Genomic DNA, 22065 nt, shown 5'->3' on the forward strand with positions numbered 1-22065 from the left:
TGCCCTAGAGATTCAAAGGCCAGGTCCCAGACCTATGAATCGGTGCCACCGGGGAAAGGCTAAGTGCAAATCAGAGACCCCCTCGGGCTTCAAGTTCAGATGTGTGACTCTGCCTTCTTCTGTGAGTGATTCAAGGGTTTTCATCATGTCAACAGACACGCGTGTGCTGCAGAAGTGTGATCCTGCAGCAGGGTCTGTGGTGTGGGGCGCAGTCTGGTGCCCCCGGGCAAGGTCGGGAAGCCCGTGCCTTCCCAGTTGGGGGTTTCCTGCTGCCCCCGCCCAGCCTCTCTGCTCCTCACCGCCTCCCCGACCCCCATCGCCGCCTGGGGGTTCTCCTCTGAAGAAAGCCTGGGTTTGCAGTGCGTCCTCTGTAACCTCCCTGGCGCTCAGTCAAAGCCTCTTCCTTAAATTTCTGGTTCTTGGCTTTCGTGGAATAAGTGAGGCCACGGGGTTCATGGCCTGTAGATCCAGGCGGAGTTTGGATGTTCTCGGGATGCACTGGGAAACGAGGTGGCCCAGGTAGGACTGACCTGCGTTGGTGTCCCCAGTGCACAGGTAGGATGTGAGCGTGGCTTCCTCCCAGGATCTCGGGGTGGACACCACCGTGCACACCCCTGGGGTGACGGTCTCCGGACCACCACGGGGGCAGTTGTGTGCCCATCTGGAAGGGAGGGAATTTCGGAGAGCGTAGCTGGCATTTTCCACTGAAGGTGGGGGCAGTGTGACAGCAGAGGGAGCACCTTGAGATAAATGGGGCGCCAGTGGTTGGAAGGATGCGCACCCACAGGGCAGGGGTCAGCTCGGGGCGGGGAGGGCACTGCAGGGGCGCCAGGACTGGGGCAGGAGGTCGGCGGAGGGGGGCGGAGTTCTCTGGAATATTTTAGTTTTTAAGTAGAGAATGGGTTTATCTGTGATTTGCTTAATTAAAAATTAACTTCGTGGCTGAAGTCTTTAAGCACAGCTTCCTCACCTGTGACTCATGCCTGCTGCCGGGAAGACGTGGCAGGTGACAAGGGCAAGGCAGGGGTGGCACCGTCCACCTGCAGCCCCGCCACCACCCGTGGGGATGCTGACCTGTCCACCGGATGCTCACACTTCTGCAAGGAAGTGTCTGCATCTCAGGGGAGCGATGCCCGGGGCTGACGCTCATACCCAGTAGGTCCCGTTCTGCCTCAGGGAGTTCAGGTCTTTTCCCAAGTGAGTTAAATGAAGAGGTTTTAGATTTCAGAATCTTCTGGATTCTGGAATTGTGAATGAGGGATCCTGGACCTTCTAACCATCCTGCATGTATTTCGGAGGCCTCAGGACCACGTGCCTTGGGGCGAGAGGTCCATCAACCTGTGACCATCCTCAGGGAGGGGATGGGACTTCTGCCCAGGGCTCTGCGTTTGCCCTTCCTGGGCCCCTCGCTTCCCGCCAGGGGCTTAGGACTTGAACTGGACGAGAAGAGACTTTTGGTTTTGCCCACATCCTCCCGCAGGAGCCCTGGAGCCACTGAACCCCTGGCTTGGACGGATCACAGCCTGAAAGTCTCCCGAGTTCAAGTCCACCTCTGCCCCTTTAATAGCTCCATAATCCGGGCAACGTACTTGAACCTGCCCCGCCTCAGTTTTCCCATCTGTGGAAGAGGGGTGATGACAGTTCTGCCACACAGTGCGCTTGAGAGGACCAGATACTTCCAGCTTTCAAACACTCCTGTCTCTCCACCCACTCCGGGGCCACTGCCTGTCCCCGTAGCCATCGCCCCTTCTGGCAGCAACGGCAAAGCTCCCTCCTAGAGGTGCCGCTGTGGCTTTTATGCACATCACTGTGTTCGCAGAGGTCATCCTCAAGGTCGCTTTTTCTTAGTATCCACATGTGGGGGTCCACCAGCAGACGTGGGCTCCAGCTGCCTACCGTACTCTTTTATTTTTGTTGAAAATGTTGGGTATTTCTGAGGCTCAGCTACACTCCTGCCAGATCCTGGGCCACTGGCCAGTTTTTTAGTTTTCATGGTGTTACTACATTATGTGCCTGTCAGCAGACATTTCGTTAAATTCCCGTAATGTGGCCACACTGCACATTATCCAAGCTAGAACCGCCATCTCTGGGCTTTCTCACAGGCTGACAGTTCAGCGAGTTCTTTATGACTTTGCAGCAGGTTTAAATACCCAGAGGGCACCGTGGCATCTGGAAGGGCTGAGGAGGTGGCGCTGGAACGGTATCTCCCAAACCCCAGTCATGGGAGCGAAGTCTCCGCACGTGGGGTTGGTTTCTTTGCTGCAATCCCCAGGGTTAAGGATGTGGGGTCCTGAGTCAGACTGCCTGGGGTCAAATCCAGCTCTTCATTTCACCGCCCTGGAATCTGGAACACATCCTTGAGTGCTTTGCCTGAGTTTCCCCATCTGTGAAGTGGGGATAATGTTACTACAACATAATGAGCTGGAAAGACGTAAATTCATGGGAAATGTGTAGAAGGGTGAGTGTAGGCCAGGCAGGCGTGGAGAAAGCGGCCTGCAATGCTGTCCGCCACCGGAGACGGGGCGTGTGGCTAGCAGAGCCCTCCTGGTCCCTGTGCCCAGGTCCCCTGGGAGAGCCCTGCTTCTTTACTCGGGTTCATTCCGGTCCGAGGGCTGCCCCTCCATAACCTCAGGTCCTCCCCGCCCTGGGCCCTGCCCCTCTCCTCTCCTCTCCTCCTTCCTCCTCTTGGATCCAGGATTCTGGTTGTACCAGTTTGCAGTAACAGAGACTGTGTTTTCTCAAAATGACTAAATAAAATTAAAAGTCAATGAAACAAGATTGCAACCCCGCCACTACCCCCCTCTCAAAACCGGTATGTTTGGAAATGTTATGTATATATATGAGATATGTCTGTCTGTCTAACTGGCTATCATAGGTAAGGAAAAATCCTGATAGAAATCACAAAATATTTATAATCAAATCACAGCAAGAACTACTTACCAAAACTTGTGAAATGTTGCTAAAGTGATACTTAGGTGAAATTTTGAAGTCTGAAATGCATATATTAGAAAAGAAGAATTAAAGCAATGATCTATGTGTCTGTCTTAAGAAATGAGAAAGTGACACTAAACCCAAATAAATCAGAAAGATGGATGGAGATAACGTAGGTGAGAGCTATAGGGGTGGGCATTTGTGTTAGGTTATTTCATTATAAAGAAAAGATCTGATAAAATATGGCAAGATGTTAATATCTATATAATATTGATGTCTGTTATGTTATATTCTGAGTGTTTCTGTTTGCTTGAATTATATTCAAAATTAATTTGTAAAAACTAGAGGCTAGTAAAGCAAACATTAACTTTTATTATTTAAAAAAAAAATCAGTGCTTACAGTTTGAAACCTGTGTTTTATCAGCTTTCCAATATGGGCTCCTGGGCGAACAGACATGAGACTTTCTGAGCCCGTCTTAATGCTCCGGCCGCACCTCACCAGGGTGGGCCCCCAGCTTGCCTGCACCTTTGTGCAGCCACGTGGGATGGTGGCTTTTTGACTCTTGGTGACAACCCAGGTCTCCCAGCGTAGATTAACCCTCTGATCAGACCATCCCTGTACCACTGAAGTCAGCTGTTTCTATAAAATACATAATGAACATTTAGAAACTTGATTTTTTTGTTCAAACAGGTAAGGGAGTGACAGCCGTTACATCATTAGTGATGTGACTCTGAAATAAAAATTTACCACGGATAGCTTTTGCAGCTTCTGGCTTACTTTGATTAGAGGCTCCCCAGAGCTGGTAGGGCAGGTGTTGGGTAGTAGCAAAGATGACTTCTTATCAGCATCAGTCATGATTCCTTGACACTCTGTAACCGACATGAAACACAGGGACGCCTGGAGCGCTGGGCCCACAGAGGCTATGCTGTCATCCCCAACCTTGACTTCCAGCTTTTGCTTCTCCCACTCAGGGGTGCCACCTGCTTCAAAATCAAGTCCTGAGGGAACACAGCCTCCATCCCTGGGCATGTGGCAGTGGCTGGTTTCTCAAGAGACCTTGTGACCTGCAAAATCTCAAATATTCACTATTTGGACTTTTACAGAAAAAGCACGCTGGCCCCCTGCTCCAGACAGGCACACGGTTCTCCTTGACGGACTTGCAAATCTCGTTATAAACGTAAAATTACAAAAAATGCGTTGATAAGACACTAGTTTGGTTTTGTTTTTTTTCCTGATGGGACTCCTCACTGGATTCCATCCTAAACACGAACAAACCAGCAAGGAGTCTGTTGCTAATTACACTTGAAAACCATCACCCACCTCAGGGAGGCGTTCTGGGCAGTTAGCAGCAAGACGAAAATAATTCTACAGTTGAGCCCTGGGAAAGTCAGCCTCCAAATGTTCAAAACGGAAAGTGCCTGTTAGGTTGCTAGGATGGGGGGCATTTTTTTTAAACCTAAAATCATTCTATGAACATTTGTTTTTTGAGACAAAATATCACAAAAGCAGCCCTTCAATGAATTGCTGGAACGTGCTTTAGTAATCCAGCATTCTGGTGAAAAGTATACACAGATTTCTTGACCTAGCTGGGAGGATACTGCTCCTTTCTGCCTCATTTTAAAAATTGCACCTTCTACACTTTCTAAGAGAAAACCAGAAACATCCAGGGCCACGGTCTTCTCTCGTCTGCTTGGGCCAAGAGAGGGTCTTGAGCACCCGCTAGCCTCCACCACTCAGACAGATACCCAGTCCGACCCGGCTGTGCGCTCCCAGCCCCCGACAGAGCTGCGTCTTCACGCCTCACCCAATGGGAAGACCCTCACCCGCTCCCTGTCTCTTTGCAGGATCTTCCCAGAGTCCCTGCGGTGGCTCCTGGCCACCCACCAGTTTGCGTCGGCAAAGAAGCTGATCCTGCGCTTCACACAGAAGAACCGCATGAACCCCGAGAGCGACATCAAAGGCGTGATGCCTGGTGAGCCTGTGTTCCCTTCAAACCCACAGCCCCGCCAGACTTGGGGGACCCGCTGCCCATCCCGCCGGGACCGGGGGTCACCCCACATCACCCCTGGCGCCTTCGTTGCCCAGCCAGCTGTCCAGCTTCCTGTGACGGTCGGTCCTCAGCCAGACCAGGAACATGGCCAAGTCCAATCCACAGGGAGGCATGACCTTGCGTGCCCCTGCTCCTCGGGGGAACCTTGAGGGCTGGACCGTGCCTGGCACACAGCCTTGCCTGCCCGCGGTTTGGTGCTGGCAGTCCTGGCCGGGGGGCGCTGGCCTTCGCTGCCCCCCTGTCCCAAGCAGGACCTTCAGCGAGCTGCTGTGTTGTCTGTATCTGTCAGGACGTATTGGTTGGGCCTCTGAGGAAGCGGAAACGTTCAGATCCATAGAATCGCTGTTTATCAGGACCATCAGCATGAGCTAGATCAGATCCATGAGAGCACCCGGCGGGTGTTAAAATCCAGACTCCTGGGCCCTTCCCGGCACCCAGAGATTCTGATCCAGTAGGTCCTGCAAGGAACCCCGAACATTGTGTGTTTAATAAGCACTAGAAGTGATTCATTGTGACCTGCAAAGTCTAAAATATTGACTATTTGGACTTTTACAGGAAAAGCAAGCTTCTAATGTCAATATTAGAAGTGTATTGATATTAACTTAAATCTTTCCACAGCATTTCTGTGCAAGGTACTGTAATTATCCCTATTTGCAGATGAGGAAACTGAGGCACAGAGAGGTTGAGTATTTTGCCAGAGGTCACACAGCTAGTGAGTAGTAGCGCTGGACTTGAGCCCAGGAAGCCCAGCAGAAGCAGCTTCCCTGTGCTGCTTCCGAGAGAGAGGGTGATGGACGTGCTGGCGTGGCGGGCAGTGGGGGTGAGGGGTGAGTGGACCTCACTCCTTTCAGGCCACGTTTGCTCCTTTTGGAGTGTCCGGCTCTTGTCCCCAAACTTGTCCAGGCCCATCCATTAGCAGGTCAGCGCTCTTAAGTCAAAGTGCCTTGTTTCTGGCATTTCCCTAATTAAATCACCACACTCCACTTCTTTCAGGTTAAAATATTGTCTGAGAGAAGCTTGTTTTCTCCACCCTGATTACGCTGATTCATTTCCCTCCTGTTTTAAGAAAGTGGTATCCTCGCTTAGGAGCTGGGCTGGTGCTGGTCTCTGTGCTGGGGGGCAGGCAGCAGCACGCGTGACCCCCCCCGACTGGGGGCTGGGGTGGCATGTGCTCGCGCCCCGGGGCACGCGGCTCTCACCCGCCTCTGGGTCTCTGCTCCCTCGCTGTCAGGCGCACGGTGACGGTGACGTGATGGCACCAGGGCAAAGCTGGAGGAAGGCGGGTGTCTGTTTCCTCGAAAGTGGCCCCTTGCACCTCCCTAGGCTGGACCGGTTTGCCTGCTTGTATGCTGCATCCCAGCATCTTATCTAGGCCACCGACCAGCATCCCGTCCCCAACCCAGGCTCTCACCCGCCCTGCCTCTATCCTCCCTGCTGCCCCGCCCTCAGCCCTGCCTCGGGGGCTGAGACGCCTTGCAGGCGTTTGACCCTCGTGAGAACCTTTCCGATGGATCAGATCGCTCCTGCTTACATACAGGAGGCTGAGGGTTGGAGGCATGGCTTCCCTGCTCCCGGCATTCCCTCCACATGGAAGGAGCCCCTGAGAAAGACTGAACCGGCTCCCCTTTTTCTCCTTGGACGTGAGCCAGGTGCAGAGAGGGGGTCCCCGGCATCAGGCCCTCTCCGGGCAGCCTGACCGCAGGGAAGCAGCCGAGTCTGGCATCACCAGGTCAGGCAGCGAGTCGGGGGGGGTACGAGGCCCCCATCAGGCCCACAGGGGCTTTACCCAAGCCCTTCTCGGTAACCGAGCGGGGATCCCGCCCCACATGCCTCACTCCGTCCTGTCCGTCCGTCCTGAACCCGAGGTGAGAAGCGGGTCCCTGTATCGGGCCACCTCAGGGTCCCCAGAGTCAGGTGACTTGCACCAGTCACACCCCAGCAGGAGATGAAGCCAAGGCGGCCCCAGGCAGCCGAGCCCAGCGCCCTGCCTCTGACCCTCAGCGCCTACTTCCTGCTCCTGCAAGAGGCCTCGGGCCTCGCGCATTGAGAGGGAATTTCTGGGGTCAGCAGGTGTCCCCGCAGGCCCAGGAAGGAGTCTCCGCAGTGGGTGGGGAGAGGCCAGGACGGTCTGGGTCGGCCGGAGCCTGGGGCCAGGATAGGCCTCATGGCTTCTTGCATGTCTGGTGGTGTCGAGAGGCTGGGGATGCAGGTAACAGAGACAACATACCAACAGCCCCAGAGAGGTTAGTGTAATTCCACTTAGAATAATGCAGTTACCTCTGTAGACTACAGTCAGCTTGGGCTTCAGAGTTTAAAGCTTTAAAAAAAGAAAGAAAAAAGGTCATAATTACAGTTACTACAGCTTCTTAACATCTATTTCATACACTAGAAAGTATCAGGAATTAAGTTTTAGCTGCATTACAAAAAAAAATTTTTAACCTATATAGCCATGCAAATGGACATTTAGTTTTTCTTCCTGGAAGATTTCCATGGTGGGCAAGTGTGGCTATGATAGATAGGTTCCTGACCAGTTTCACAACAGTGAAGATACTCAGATCGTTGGATCAACGCTATGTGTTAACCATGTTTTCGTGCTCTTTAAAAGTTTTCTAGTGTTCTGACCATAGGGAAAGTATGTCTGTAAATCAAATGAGCCTGTTTTCACAGAGGGGATAATAAAGGCCAGGAGGACGTCAGGAGCTGAGCGTCCAGCCGTTCTGGCTGGCGCACGGGCCTCCAGCTCTGTGCCTGAATATTGACGCGGAAGAAAGTTCTGGAAACTGAGGGAGCATGGTATCCCTCGGACGTAGGACAGGTGTCCCCTTCTCCCTCTGTGCCCCAGCTGGTGACACTGATCCAAACACTTTTTTAAATTAAAAACTCCTAAACCGTTATGGTTAAGCAACCTGTTTCTCCTTCCAGCTGTAACTAGTGAGGTTGGTGACCCTCTCGCCATTGGATGGCAGGAAAGAGGTAGGACGTCCAGGGGTGAGAGTGCCCCTGAGAAGTACAGGGAGGGGGACACACCTCAGAGACCCCCCCGAGGGGGCTGCAGCTCCTGGGCCCCTCTTGAGGCCCCAGGAGGCAACCCCACTTCCTCCGGGCCTTCCCACCCCACTGCGTGCTCTATATTTAGTAAACTTGTTTTGGATTCCTCTTAGGTTTATAGTAAAGTTACAAAGAGAGCACAGAATTTTGAGAAACCCCCAGTCAGTCTCCCTGTTGTAACATCTCACATCCCCTGCACCTGTTACGACTGGGAAACTGCCATCGCTGCACTGCTGTCAGCCCAGCTGCAGCCTGGACCGCACGTCACCCCCGGTGACCCTGCCGTAGGATCCCACCCAGGCTGCGTGCGCTCACCTCCCAGCCGCCTGTGGTCAGTGCGCTGTCAGCCTTTCTTTGCGTCCCCTGACCTCGGCAGTCTTGATTGGTTAAGTCTCCTTTTTCTTCTCTGGCCCCTGAGAAAGGGGTCCCCTCCCCCGAGGGCACGCCCGGCCAGGGGAGCAGGGACAGACTCGGAGGCTGAATGTGCAGCATTTCTGCTCACAGATGCCGGGAGATGGGGAGGCTGGGGCGTTTCCTCGTTGGATCTTCCCTGTTGAACCGTCAGCCCCAGGACAGCGGCAAACCCCTCGACCTTGCTGACGTGGGCCTGGCGTCTGCTCAGATCTGGTCTGGGCCCCCCGAGAAGCTGGGTCTCGTGACCAAGCTGTAGTTGGTCACGTCACCTGAGCCGAGACGCCGTCTGTCTGGCTCAGTGCACCTATGTGCACGGGCCACGCCTCTGCGCACACGTATGCACACGTGTTCAGTCACTCATTTCTCCTCCTAATACGCGGGCCATGCAGGGGCAGGGGCAGAGGAAGCAGCCTCAGCCTGTTTGGCCCACGGAGTTGGTTTGGGGACCAGAGCAGTGCCTGGGTCTCCTGGTCTCTGAGCAGAGGGATCAGACTCTGTAAGGAAGAGGACCCCTGCCCAAGCCCGACCAGGGCCTCCGCGCCCGCCAGCGGCCTCCGCAGCCCTTCCAAGCGGACGGAGCCCACGCAGGTGGCTGCTTTGTGTGTCCTGCCGCCTCCCTGTGAGCCCCGTGGGCAGTTACACCTGCCAAGTCAGCGTCTCTGTGGCGAGTTTTCTACCCTGAGAGCCAGGCCCTGCCCCTGCCTTAAAGAGAAACACTCTCCTTCTCCTGGCCCCCGAATCCGCGCATCGGGCCTTCGGGGGGCTGCCTGGCCGAGCGTGGCTCACGTGTCCCCCCTCCCTGCAGAGCTGGAGAAGGAGCTTTCCCGGAGGCCCAAGAAGGTCTGCATCGTGAAAGTGGTGGGAACCCGGAACCTGTGGAAGAACATCGTGGTGCTGTGCGTGAACTCGTGAGTCACGGGCGCGGGTGGGCTCGGGCCTGGGGCGGGGGAGAGGCGGCAGGGCCGGGGTGAGCCTGAGCAGCCCCGTCAGAGCTTCTGAACAGCTGTCTGAAGGGCTAAGAGTGCCGGCAGACGCGGACCCCCAGCCTCGGGGCAGCCAGACATCTCCCCCTGCATGCCACTCGGGCCGCACAGATGTGTCCCAGGGGGACGGGGCTGCCGGAGAGCAGGCTCACGTCCAGGGACGTCCTAGGAGCAGGGCTGTCCGGCCATGTGCCTCTGGGATGCACCTCTCCCCGAGGCACAGTGGCGGGGGGCTTGGGGGCGACGGGACCCCCACGTGTGGGCCTCCAGGCACCATCACGGGCGACGGGGCCAGGCTGCTGAGTGTCCTCGCTCCCTGCGTGGGGCCAGCGCCTGCAGAGGCCCTGACCCCAGGGCCGCCGCGGGTGGTGATGGGCCAGCCCGGCCCCGGGTATGACCTCCACACGTGGCCAGAGGCCCTCCCACCTTGCCGACCACATCCAGCCTGGAGCCGCAGGTTTGGACCTGCATCCCCGTGGCTCACAGCGTTTCCTGCCAGTGCTGTCCCGGGTTCAGTGTGCACTGGCAGGCCTGTGCTGCTGACTCACAGCTCAGTAGCCCTGCCCTTCCCTGCTGCCCGGGTGGGGCCTCGTTCAGGGTCAAAGGTCATCTAGGCGGTAGGGGATTAGAGGTCACTGGGGGAGGGAGCTTGCACCCTTCCGTGCACAGTCTCAGGACTGCTGCCGTCGGTAGAGAGCGAGGCCCGGGGGGGCCTCTGGCCCCACGTCCCACAGCTGCTCCTGTCAAAGCAGCTTCATTGAATCAGCTCTCAGGATTGGGGTTCCAGGTTAAATAACTTGGGGGAGGGAGGATACAAAACACCCCAGCACCAAAGCAGTGGAAGAGCCCGGATCTGACGGACACCTCGTCCTGCAGCCGAGCAGCCGAGGCCCAGGCAGGGGAAGGGCCAGCCGCACCGCACGCCTGGTCGGGGCCGAGCCCTCAGGCCCGTCTCTGCACAGTGGGCTCCAGCCCGGCCACCCGCTGCCCAGTCTCAGGCAGACGCCGGCTGGGCCAGTGGGACCGTTTACAGTGGGGTCACTTCTCCAACTTTTATTTTGGAAAAAACACAAATGGTGACATAGACAAGATGGGGAGTTTCCACCTTAATGATCCTTGTTTTGGGGGAGGGCGAGCCAGTCTCTCCGGCTTTGTTGTGGTCGGAGGACGTCCTTCCACCAGAACAACAAGGAGCCCCGCCCAACTCACCCCTGTTAGGCCGTCCAGTGTGGCCCGGGGGAGCCAGGTCTGCCTGTCCCCAAGGGGAAACGCATGGGTTTGGCAGAGGGCGGCTCCCTCCTGCAGGGCCGGGTCTGTAGTTGACCTTGATGCGTCCTCAGGTTCTGCTGAAAGCATGGAGGGAGGCTGGGAGAGAAGCGTTTCAGCTCAGGGACGGATGCAGGCGCTCGCAGCCCTGCTTCAACGGGGCACGTCCACCGGGGCCTCAGAGCCCGGCTGCCCCGTGCTCCCAGGGGACACGACACGTCTTTATTCCTGTTCCCAGAGTGGACATCCGCCTGAGCGGCTGAGACACACGTTTCTCTGCGGGTTTTTGTGACCCTGTGGGGCAGGAGGGGGCTGAGCCCAGGGCAGGGCGGGGAAACGGTCAAGTAAGCGTTGACGGCCTCCCAGACCAGGTGTCCTCACCGGCCTGACCCTTCCTGCCCCTCCAGGCCACGTGAGCCACGAGTAGCAGCGAGGGCGGGGAGGAGCCGGTTCTCGGGGCGGGTCCCCGAGTTTCCAGAACCCCGGGAGAGGCAGAGGTGTAGACGGGCGGCGCGCGCTGGAGGCTGTGCTCACCTGCCGCACTGTCCGCCTGTCGACCTGCCTGCAAAGCGGGTCTGATGGGCCCCCTCGGTGCCCACGATGCGGGCTCGAACGCAGGGACCCTGGGGGTGCCCGCCTCACACCTGGATTCCATGAGAAAGACGGCGTTTGAGCAGAGGGTCTCCTTGCTTGTACGCCCACACCCTCCGTAAGGCCACGGCAGGGAGGTGACCACGCACATCCCCTCCCTGAAGTCCTCTCTGACGTGCGTTCCCCGCCACCTTCCGAGTGGCTGCTCTGCCCCTGGACGCGACGCAGTGTGTCCCGCCCCCGCTGGAAGGTGGTGGCCCCAGGCACTGTGTCCCCGCAGGCTGACCGGCTTCGGGATCCACCACTGCTTCGCGCGCAGCATGATGGGCCACGAGGTGAAGGTGCCACTGCTCGAGAACTTCTACGCCGACTACTACACGGCGGCCGGCATCGCCCTGGCGTCCTGCCTGGCCATGTGCCCGGTGGTGCGGCTCCTGGGGCGCCGGGGAGGCCTGCTGCTCTTCATGATCCTCACGGCCCTGGCCTCGCTCCTGCAGCTCGGGCTGCTCAACCGTGAGTGGGCCCGGGCCCCGGGCGGGCGGTGGGCAGGGCCTGGCGTGCTGGAGGGACCCCCCAGAGCCCTGGGTGGATGGGCAGCCCGAGGTGTCCCCACAGAATCGACAGCTGCAGGGGGCTACTTTGGGAAAGACGAGCTTTCACTGCAACACGTGCGTGGGGTCCCCCCTCCTCCCATCCGACCCCACGGCTTCCCGCTGCCCCCGGGCTCCCTGGTAGCCGGGGCCCTCACAGTCCTGGTGGGCGTGATGACCCCACTGGGGGCCACGCTCTCCCGCTGTGATCCATCACGTGAGAAGGAACGAAGGACTTTTTCCTTATGTGAGATCAAGGGTGAGATAAATACATTTTGACACCCTTGCACTGGGACACTGCTTTTCAGTACGTGTTTCCAAGTTCATCAGCTGCTCTTGGGGCCAGAGAGTTTCTCAGTAAACGTTAAAAGTAATTTAAAGAAGAGCTATAGCCGGTCCGTGTCGCCCACCCAACTCTGCGAGGCAAGCGCAGTGCAGCTCCAGGTGAAAAAAAGCCCTCGCTCGCCACGGGGACGAGCCGCAGGTATCTGACCGCCTGGGGCGAGGCGGGAGTGAGCCGGGCAGCCGAGCCTACTCGCCCAGGACCGTCCCCCCACAGTGGACTCAGGTGCCGCGGGGACCACATGGCTCTGATGGCTGCCCTCCCCCCTGAGCTGTCAGAGCTCGATCAGCGCTGCTGGGAAAGTCAGAAGCTTGCAGTAGTGTTTCGGGTCTGCATGATGTCCAGGTGGGGAGGGAGTATCCAGAACAGAAGGAAGAGAGAGAGAAAACCGAGGACTTTCTCAGCCTTGTTGTGCAAACTGGAGTCTAGAATAGCCAGTGTCAGACTCAGGGGCAGTTTTCTGACTTGGGCACGTTCACGTGCGTTCCGCATCTTGCTGGGAGACTGGTCTCATTCTCAGCTGTGACCACATGGGGTCTGTGCCCTGGTGGGGGCGCCCAACCTGCCCTTCGGGGAGTCTTCTGCAGCTCCCGCCGGCTGGGCGGACACACAGGGGCCCAGCAGCCCCGGCTCTCACAGCCGCCCTTCTTAGTCCCTGAGCAGGGATGCCCAGGAGACCAGGCACCGTGGGGACCAGGCTGGGAGGGCATAGCGATGCTGTCTGCCGGGTCTGCCCACAGCACTTGGTGCCCCGAGCACAGACCAGCAGTGACTTGAGTAACTTTGGACAGGGCGAGATTCCCCCCTTTGGCTTGAGGGCGGGCGCTGCGCGAGGGCCCCTGCTCTCAGGAGCTGGCGTCCTCCCCAGGTTACGAGGCCAGAGGGGCCCAGCCCTCCCGAACAGAAGGAGCTCCATTTGGTCAAATGCCAGCCCTGATTCCCTGGACCCTCCCCCACGTCTGCGCCACGTCCCTCCTGCTCTCTGGCCCCTGGCAGCATCAGCTGGGCTCCCCGAGTGGGCCTGGCGGGCTGGCTGCAAGGCCACCCCTGCTGGTCCCGGAGGGGGTGTGCTTAGAAAGCAGTCACGTGGAAGCCCGCGGTGGTGACTTCCGTCCGACCTGCTCTCTTTCTCCCCTCCCTGCCCGCCTTCCTCCTCGTCTGCCGCCGATTCTGCGGTCCAGTGATCGGAAAATACAGCCAGCATCCAGACTCAGGTGAGCCGAACGCACGTGCGGCACCGTTGTCTTTTTTATTACACCTGCAGGGCATTTTCACAAAGACTCACAGACCTGTGGTTTCCCTTTCCTCTCTCTCCCCTCCCCCTTGCACCCCAAGAGTTGCAGCTGAAGTTGGCCGTAGGTTGGACACCACACGCATCCACTCGTCCTCTCTGCCCCTCGCGCCTCTACAAAGTCGGGCCGCCCCCCGCCCCCTTTGTGCCCGGCTTGCACGCTGCCCTCGCCCCTGCCCCTGGCACCAGTGGCCAGCACAGCCCAGCAGCCTCCACTGTGATACAGGGCCTTGGGGACAGGCCTGGGCTGGGCCACACGGCCCTGGGGGCCCTGGGGGCCCGGCTGACCACGCCACCAGGGGAAGCAGCCGTCCCTGCCTGTGAGCGACACAAGCCTGCTGCTCTCAGCCTCTGGGACGGCACAGCCGCTGCCCCGCACGCGACACTGCTGCGTACACGTGCCTGGCCTGACTGAGCCCGTGCCGCCAGGGCTCCCAGTGCAGCCTTGCGGGGAACTGGGCTGCACCCCGAATGTGGGACCCCAGCAGCTTGCTGTGCCTGCCTAGCGCCACCTGGGTGTGAGGTCAGACCCGGTGCCACTGGCAAGATGCTCAAGTTGGTCCAGCTCGCTCCCTCCAGGCCCATAAGTTCTCCTCTTGGGGTTGAGTTCTCGTTCCCCTCAGTCAAGCCTGGGCTGCCCTGTCCCTTGTATTGGACTGGTCGGGCCTGAAGCCAGGATGGCCAGGCTCTCTGGAACCAGAGACCTTTCTCTGGAGCTGAGCCGGAAGGCTGGACAGGAGGGCGTTGCCATAGCGTCCGGGAGACCACCAGCCTCCCTCCCTGCCGGCCGCTCTAGGCTACGGCGTCCGGCAGAGTCAGCCTGAGCCCCACGTTTTAGACCCACAGGGACTCCCGGGGGACCCGACAAAGGCTCCTGCCAGAAGGGCTCTGACCTCCCACCCCGGGACATGCTGCTGCATCTCCCGGGTCTGCACCTCAAACCGGGCAGAGGGGAGGAGGGAAGACCCTTCGTCGGCCCCAGGCCGCCCTCCGCCCCTCTCCCCGGCTCCCTCCACCCCCCTCACCACCCACTGGTTCTCCCCCAGGAATGAGCGACAGTGTCAAAGACAAGTTCTCCATCGCCTTCTCCATCGTGGGCATGTTCGCGTCCCATGCAGTGGGGAGCCTCAGCGTGTTCTTCTGTGCAGAGATCACTCCCACAGTAATAAGGTGCGTGGCGGGCGCTCGTGCAGGGGCGTGTTTCTTCTGAGGACACGGGGGGCGGGGCTTCCCGTCTGGCAGGGCTCCCAGTGAATGAACCACCGGCTCCGCTCCAGCCTCCAGACGAGCTGCGGCCCGTGCTGGGCGTCAGCTCCCAGACCGCTGTCCCGCCCTGACCCCCAGGGAACCCAGAGTCAGGTGAGGGCTGGACCCTGGGTCCCGTCCAGGCAGCTGGAGGGACGGGGAGCGTTGGGGGCACAAGCAGCACAGCAGGGCCTGGAAAAGGAGTGGAGTGGGGAGGCCACTGAATTTACACCTGTGCTCCAGCCCAGACGCCGTCCACTCTCCTAGGAGGACTCAGGAAACAGTCTGTTTCACATACAAAGCAGAGTAGAAAGGGCCTTGGTTTTCTACTGGCCTGAGAGGCCAATGTCTCAAGTCCAAAGAAGGGCCTCGGAGAGAAAGCCCAGCAAGTTACATCACTGGTTTGTTTGACAAATATTTGTTAAGAACCCGCCGTGTGTCCGGCAGAGGCCGAGTGTGCAGCCCGGCCCCCAGGAGTCCGTGATGGGTCTGTTTACTGAAAGGCGGGGTGACCTGCACTCAGCTGCCTTTGCTTTCCTGGTGAGGGGGGTCTGCTCCGTCTGGCACCGTCCCGGGGAGTGGTACGCGGGTGGGCACACCCTCAGGTGCTGTCGAGGTTACAGCGACACGGAAGGGTTTCCTTCTGTAAAGGGCATCACCTCCCCGCCGTCACGCTGTCTTCCTGGTAGCAACTGTTGTGACTTCCGGTCAAGCTCCTGAACTTGGTGTGGGAACGTCATTAGCTTGCCCAGCACACACGCTCTATTAAAGTGTAATTGGGAGTGTGGCAGTTAACCGGCTGTGGGATACTGCCCAGCAGCCAGCTTGACGGCACCCTTCCATCCTCCCTTTCCCACGTGGGCGACAAGCAGGGGCCAGTCCCATTCAGGCAGCACGCCCGGGACTGACCATCTGGCCCCTGGTGCCGGGCTCTGGGAGGAGGCCCACGTCTGCAGGCGTCACACTGACGCAGCATCTTCACTGGCCTCGCTCTGATTCATCCTCCTGGATTCTTACATACACGCCAAGCCTGAAGGCTGCCCCATACCCAGGGAATAAAATGCCAGGGAATTGTGCATTTAAGAAAAAGCAAGCAAATGCAAGTAATTCACCCTGGTTCAACCCTCTGCTTAACCTGACATGGGAAGTGAACCTGGAGCTTATTTTATGCCGGACGTTGCAAAGCGCCCCAGGCGGACAGCAGCCCCTCGGTGTCTTTCTTTACCGGGCTAATGTCCTTCCTTTACCAAGGAGCCCAGCAAGGAGGACTGTTTCAGGAGACCAGAAGTCGAGGTCAGAGCTTTGCGTGGTTGTGTCTCTCTCTGGGGGTGGCCACCCTCCCCTCCAGCGGTCGGCAGACCTCGTTAATCATCATTAGATTTTGCTGAAAAGTGCTAAACAAGCTAAACTGAAGGAAATGCAGTATCCTTTTCCTCTCTGAGGCAAACCTGCAAGGATTATTTTGGGGATAGAAAATGTTCTCGGGGTCAGCTTGCCAGGATGACAAACTAGAAAACACGTTCACTTGACCCTAGGTGATGCGTCTATAGTTGCAGAGGAAGGAGGCAAGGTCCGGGGGGGTCTCCTGGTGGTGACAGGTGGTTCTCTGGTGTGGCCGGTGAGTCACTCTCCCTGCTGGACACCCCTCGTCCCGGCCCTTCCTTGCATGTCCACCCAGGGACAGTCCCACGGAGTCGCTGGGAGGAAATGGACTTCCTGCCCTCCCCCGACTTCTCACGGGTGAGCCAGGAGGAGCTGGGAGGGCCGCTCAGGTCTGCGAGCTTCACGTGGCCTAGTGCTAAACTAGCCTTTTCTACAACACGGTGTTATAAACACACCCTCTGAACAAGAACAGCAGCGAAGGTTAGGGGTTGGCTAACGAGAAGCAAAGAGGAGGGTAAGAACTCCTTTGCACAGAGCCCGGGGGACGTTGGCTGTCCACGCGTGACAGCTGTCCGGCACGCCCACCCAGACGCTGACGGCGCCCTCCCTGTGGCCTGCAGCTACAGCAGGTGCTTCTCGGCATCCTCCCCTTGGGCCTTGGCGGTGTAGGGGCAGCTGGTGGCTTTGGTGTGGCAGGCCCAGTGTCACCTGGAAGCTGCAGGAGGGTCCCTGAGGCCTCGCTGTCTCCGTGTGCCCTCACAAAGCAGGGCGGGGGAGCAGGCGCTGGTGGCAGGGATGCATCCCTCACCTCCCGACACCTCCTCAGGCTCCCAGAGCACCGGGGCCCGGCTGCGGGGTATTTCTTCCTTTTTTGAGATATAGTTGATATACAACATTATGTTTCAGGTGTACAACATAGTGATTCACAGTTTTTGAAGGTTAATATATAGCAGTTTAAAGGTAAATTATAAAATACTGGCTGTGGTCCTGGTGTTGTACAGTACATCCTCATAGCTTGTTTCATACCTAACAGTTCGTACCTCTCACCCCCTACCCCTATGTCGCCCCTCCCTGCTTCCCGCTCCCCACTGCTAACCACTAACTAGTTTGTTCTCTGTGAGTCTGTTTCCTTTTTGTTAAGTTCCCTAGTTTGTTGTATTTTTGAGATTCCAAATATAAGTGATATCATACAGTATTTGTCTTTCCCTGACTTGTTTCACTCAGCATAATGCCCTCCAAGCCCATCCATGTTGCAAATGGCAGAATTCCATTCTTTTTGAGGGCTGAGTAATATTCCACTGCATATGTATACCGCATCTTCTTTATTTGTCAGTAGACCTTTGGGTTGCTTCCATGTCTTGGCTATTGTAAATAATACTGCTATGACCACAGAGGTGCATGTATCTTTTTGAATTAGTATTTTCAGTTTTTTTGGATACATACCCAAAAGTCGAATTACTGGATCATATGGTAGTTCTCTTTTTAGTTTTTTGAGAAACCTCCATACTGGTTTCCATAGTGGCTGCACCATTTCACATTCCCACCAGCGGTGTACGAGGGTTCTCTTCTCTCCATATCCTCGTCAACATGTGTTACCTGTGTTCTTTTTGATGATGGCCATTCTGACAGGTATGAGGTGATACCTCATTGTGGTTTTGATTTGCATCTCCCTGATGACTAGCAATGTTGAACATCTTTTCATGTGCCTGTTGCCCACCTGCATTTCTTCTTTGGAAAAATGCCTATTCAGTTCCTGTGCTGTTGTTTCAGTCGGGGTTTTGTTTGTTTTTGATGTTGACTTGTATGAGCTGTTTAGATATTTTGGATGTCAACCCCTTATTGGTCGTATCATTTGCAAACAGGGTCTGCCATTCAGTAGGTTATCTTTTCATTTTGTCCATGGTTTCCTTTACTGTGCAAAATCTTTTAAAAGTTAAATTAGGTCCCATTTGTTTCTTTTTGCTTTTGATTCCTTTGCCTGAGGAGACGAGCCACTTCACCACCTGACACCTCCTCACCCGCTCCCTGGCTGCCCACCCCCTTCTCGGGCTGAGCTCTTCCCTCCCCTCAGGTGCCCACCCCTTCCTCCAAGCGTCTTCCTTCCGGAGACCTGCCTTCTGGCTCCTCCCTGTCCCCACCCCCAATGGACCCCACCCGCTGTCACTGCTCCAGACGTGCCTCAGGAATGGGCACCAGGGACAAAGATGGCCTGTGTGTCACATGACACGTGGGGTCGTTTAGCTTGTTTTAAAATTTGCATCATATGTATATATAAATGTTTATAACACACACTCCATGAGTGACCGCAGGCCGAGGGGATGATGGGTAATCCTCACCGTTAAACAGCAGGAGGGGGACAGACAGGACAGGGGACAGCCGCACACAGGTTGCATCCCCCCCGAGCCCCCAACTCGGGCCTTTAGCGGGCAGGGAACCTGCATTCCTCTGTGGCCTTGGGCACGTCCTTCAGTTGGGCTCATCTCTGCCCCAAAACAAGACTAGTCATGACGGCTTTCTCGTGGGGGGACTGGTGGGGGACAGACTGTACACAAAGGGTCTGGCCGCAGTAAGTGACAACTGGTGGTGTTAATTATTCCTACCTGAATATTTTGGGCAGTGATATTTATTTCTGTAACGATCGTCAGAAATATCTGTTCATCCTTGACTTCACAGAAAGGTAGTCAAGACAAATTAAGTAATACAAAGAAGGAAGTAGAAAACAGGAGGTTTGTTTTCTGTGTTCAAGACGCTGGTATTAACATGGTTAAAAGAATGATTTGATTCTTTGTTGTTGTTGTTTTTGGTTGTTTTTCTTTTTTTCCTTTATTCTTTTTATTTTTTTCTGAAGATTCTAGAATTCTGGTCAAGCTTGCTACTTCTAAGAAGTCTGCCTGTATACTATCTTTCTATCCTCAAATAATTTAGGTATTACTAGTAAAATAAAGACAACCAGTAAAAGCCTTTGAGCTCCGAAAGCACTAGAAGGCAACCTTGCTCCAGGTTCTCCTTTACCTGTAAATCGAGGCGGCTGCCGCTCTCCTGTTTAAACATGAGCGTGTGCTGCCCTCTCGTGACAACCTGGAGAAAAGCAGAAAATGTACAGAGTCAGCATTTGCGGGGAGAAAGATGAAGTTAGCACCTTAGAACCAAGCACATAATGATCCCATTCTCTAAACTGAGATTTCTAAAAGAAACACAGATCCAAAAATGGAATACCAGATTCTGCCACTGTTGTTCCTAACCTTACTAATTTCAAGGTCTCCTTGATAGAAAACCAATAGAAAATTGCTTTTGTGGAAAAAAATACATAAGGCTATATTGCATATTATATGTGCGTGTGTACATGTATTGCATTTTATATATATGCGTCTGTAGGTATGTCGGTACTTTTTAAAAACAAGTCATCGAACCCTACCATAAATCAAATACGTTCCATCTCATTTGACATGACTTGCTACCATGACACAGTTCACCTGGACTCTGAGGGCAAGCCGGCTCCTTGCTCAGGAATTCCTCGTGGGCTGTGCACTAACCACGTGAGCACTTTACTGCCCTGAGCGGGGAAGCCTCTCTCATGCTCATCAGCACCACCCCCACTCAAGTCACGGGAAGGTCAGGCAGACACATGGGCAGTTTTGTTTTGCTTTAATAAATTTATTTATTTATGGCTGCGTTGGGTCTTCGTTGCTGCGCACAGGCTTCCTCTAGTTGCGGCGAGCGGGGGCTGCTCTTCGTTGCAGTGCGCGGGCTTCTCATTGCGGTGGCTCCTCTTGTTGCTGAGCTCGGGCTCTAGGCACGCGGGCTTCAGTAGCTGTGGCACGAGGGCTCAGTAGTTGTGGCGCACAGGCTTAGTTGCTCCGCGGCATGTGGGATCTTCCTGGACCAGGGCTCGAACCTGTGTCCCCTGCATTGGCAGGTGGATTCTTAGCCACTGCACTACCAGGGAAGTCCCACGTGGGCAGTTTTAGAGAAAATGATATCTCACTGGTATCAAAGGCCCATGAAACACGTCCTTTATTTCCGGTGCCCCATACAATCCCTTGTAGCCTCCTGTGTCTTCCTGGAGTGGCCAGACTCACAAGGACTGAAGAGCTATTTCAGGTGCTCGTTTATTCACCTTCCAGGTGGAGCCAGTCACACCGCTCTTTGTAAGGGTCATCATATTCACTCTGCCCCATTCACTGGGACAGTGGCCCTCTTGCCGAGGAACCAGGGTGATCTGATCTGCAGCATCCCAACGTTTATGAAGCACAGTGTGTGCCATGGATGTTCCAGAAAAGAATCCTTGACTGTCTTTTCTCCATTGTACATTCTTGGCTCCTTTGTCGTAGATTAATTGACCATAAGAGTGTGGGTTTATTTCTGGGCTCTCTATTCTGTTTTACTGATGATCTATGTGTCTGTTTTTGTGCTAGTGCCATACTGTTTTGATTACTGTAGCTTTGTAGTGTAGTCTGAAGTTGGGGAGTGTGGTTCTTCCAGCTCCGTTCTTCTTTCTCAAGATTGTTTTGGCTATTTAGGGTCTCCTGTGTTTCCATTAAAATTTTTAAATTATTCTAGTTCTGTGAAAAATGTCATGGGTATTTTGATAGGCATTGCATTGACTCTGTAGATTGTCTTGGGTAGTATGGTCATTTTGACAATATTAATTCTCCCAATCCAAGGACACGATATATCTTTCCATCTCTTTTTGTCGTTTTCAATTTCTTTCATCAGTGACTTATAGTTTTCTGAGTAGGTTTATTCCTAAGTATTTTATTCTCTTTATTGCAATGGTATATGAGATTGTTTCTTTAATTTCTTTCTGATAGTTCATTGTTAGTGTATAGAAATGAAACAGATTTCTGTATATTAATTTTATATCTTGCAACTTTACCAAATTCATTGATGATGAGCTCCATAGTTTTCTGGTGACATCTTTAGGATTTTCTATATATATTTATAGTATCATGTCATCCACAAACAGTGACAGTTTTACTTCTTCCTTTCCAATTTGGATTCTTTTTATTTCTTTTTCTTCTCTGAGTCCTGTGGCTAGGATTTACAAAACTGTATTGAATAAAAGTTGCAAGACTGGGTATCTTTGTCTTGTTCCTGATCTTACAGGAAATGCTTTCAGCTTTCCATCATTGAGTATGATGCTAGCTGTGGGTTTGTCATATATGGCCTTTACTATGTTGAGGTATGTTCCCTCTATGCCCACTTTCTGGAGAGTTTTTATCATAAATCGGTGTTGAGTTTTGTCAAAAGCTTTTTCTGCCTCTATGGAGATAATCATATGGTTTTTATTCTTCCATTTGTCAATGTGGTGTAACATACTGACTTGCAGATACTGAAAAACCCTTGCATCCCTGGGATAAATCCCACTTGATTGTGGTGTATGATCCTTTTAATGTATTGTTGGATTTGGTTTGCTAATGTTTTGTTGAGGATTTTTGCATCTATGTTAATCAGCAGCCTATAACTTTGTGATATTTTTGTCTGGTTTTGGTATCAGGGTGATGGTGGCCTCATAGAATGAACTCGGAAGTGTTCCCTCCTCTGCAATTTTTTTGGAATAGTTTGAGGAGGATGGGGGTTAGCTCTTCTCTAAATGTTTGGTATAATTCACCTGTGAAGCCATCTAGTCCTGCACTTTTTTGTGTTTTGGGAGTTTTTTGTTGTTGTTTTTTCTGTACGCGGGCTTCTCACCGCTGTGGCCTCTCCCATTGCGGAGCACAGGCTCCGGATGCGCAGGCTCAGGGGCCATGGCTCACGGGCCCAGCCGCTCCGTGCCATGTGGGATCCTCCCGGACCGGGGCACGAACCCACGTCCCCTGCATTGGCAGGCGGACCCCCAACCACTGCGCCACCAGGGAAGCCCGTTTTGGGAGCTTTTAAATTACTGATTCAGTTTCATTACTGGTAATTGATCTGTTCATATTTTCTG

The 22065-nt window shown here is 54.8% G+C and overlaps 1 protein-coding gene across 2 annotated transcripts in view; it reads left to right on the plus strand.

The window, feature by feature from the left end:
- The window catches only part of SLC22A23 (solute carrier family 22 member 23), a gene marked incomplete at its 5' end in the record, with an annotated part of 143476 nt that overhangs the window by 115654 nt on the left and 5757 nt on the right, over positions 1-22065 (plus strand). Inside the window, 6 exons of one of the 2 annotated variants that reach the window (XM_079712244.1) lie at positions 4777-4904; positions 9250-9352; positions 11565-11797; positions 13399-13431; positions 13553-13576; positions 14555-14678. In XM_079712244.1, the coding sequence (XP_079568370.1) occupies positions 4777-4904; positions 9250-9352; positions 11565-11797; positions 13399-13431; positions 13553-13576; positions 14555-14678 (645 nt within the window). The remainder of the gene's footprint in view (positions 1-4776; positions 4905-9249; positions 9353-11564; positions 11798-13398; positions 13432-13552; positions 13577-14554; positions 14679-22065) is intronic. The other variant, XM_079712243.1, reaches the window with a different exon arrangement.

This window comes from Hyperoodon ampullatus (genome assembly GCF_949752795.1).
Source record: "Hyperoodon ampullatus genome assembly, chromosome: 10".
NCBI lineage: Eukaryota > Metazoa > Chordata > Mammalia > Artiodactyla > Ziphiidae > Hyperoodon > Hyperoodon ampullatus.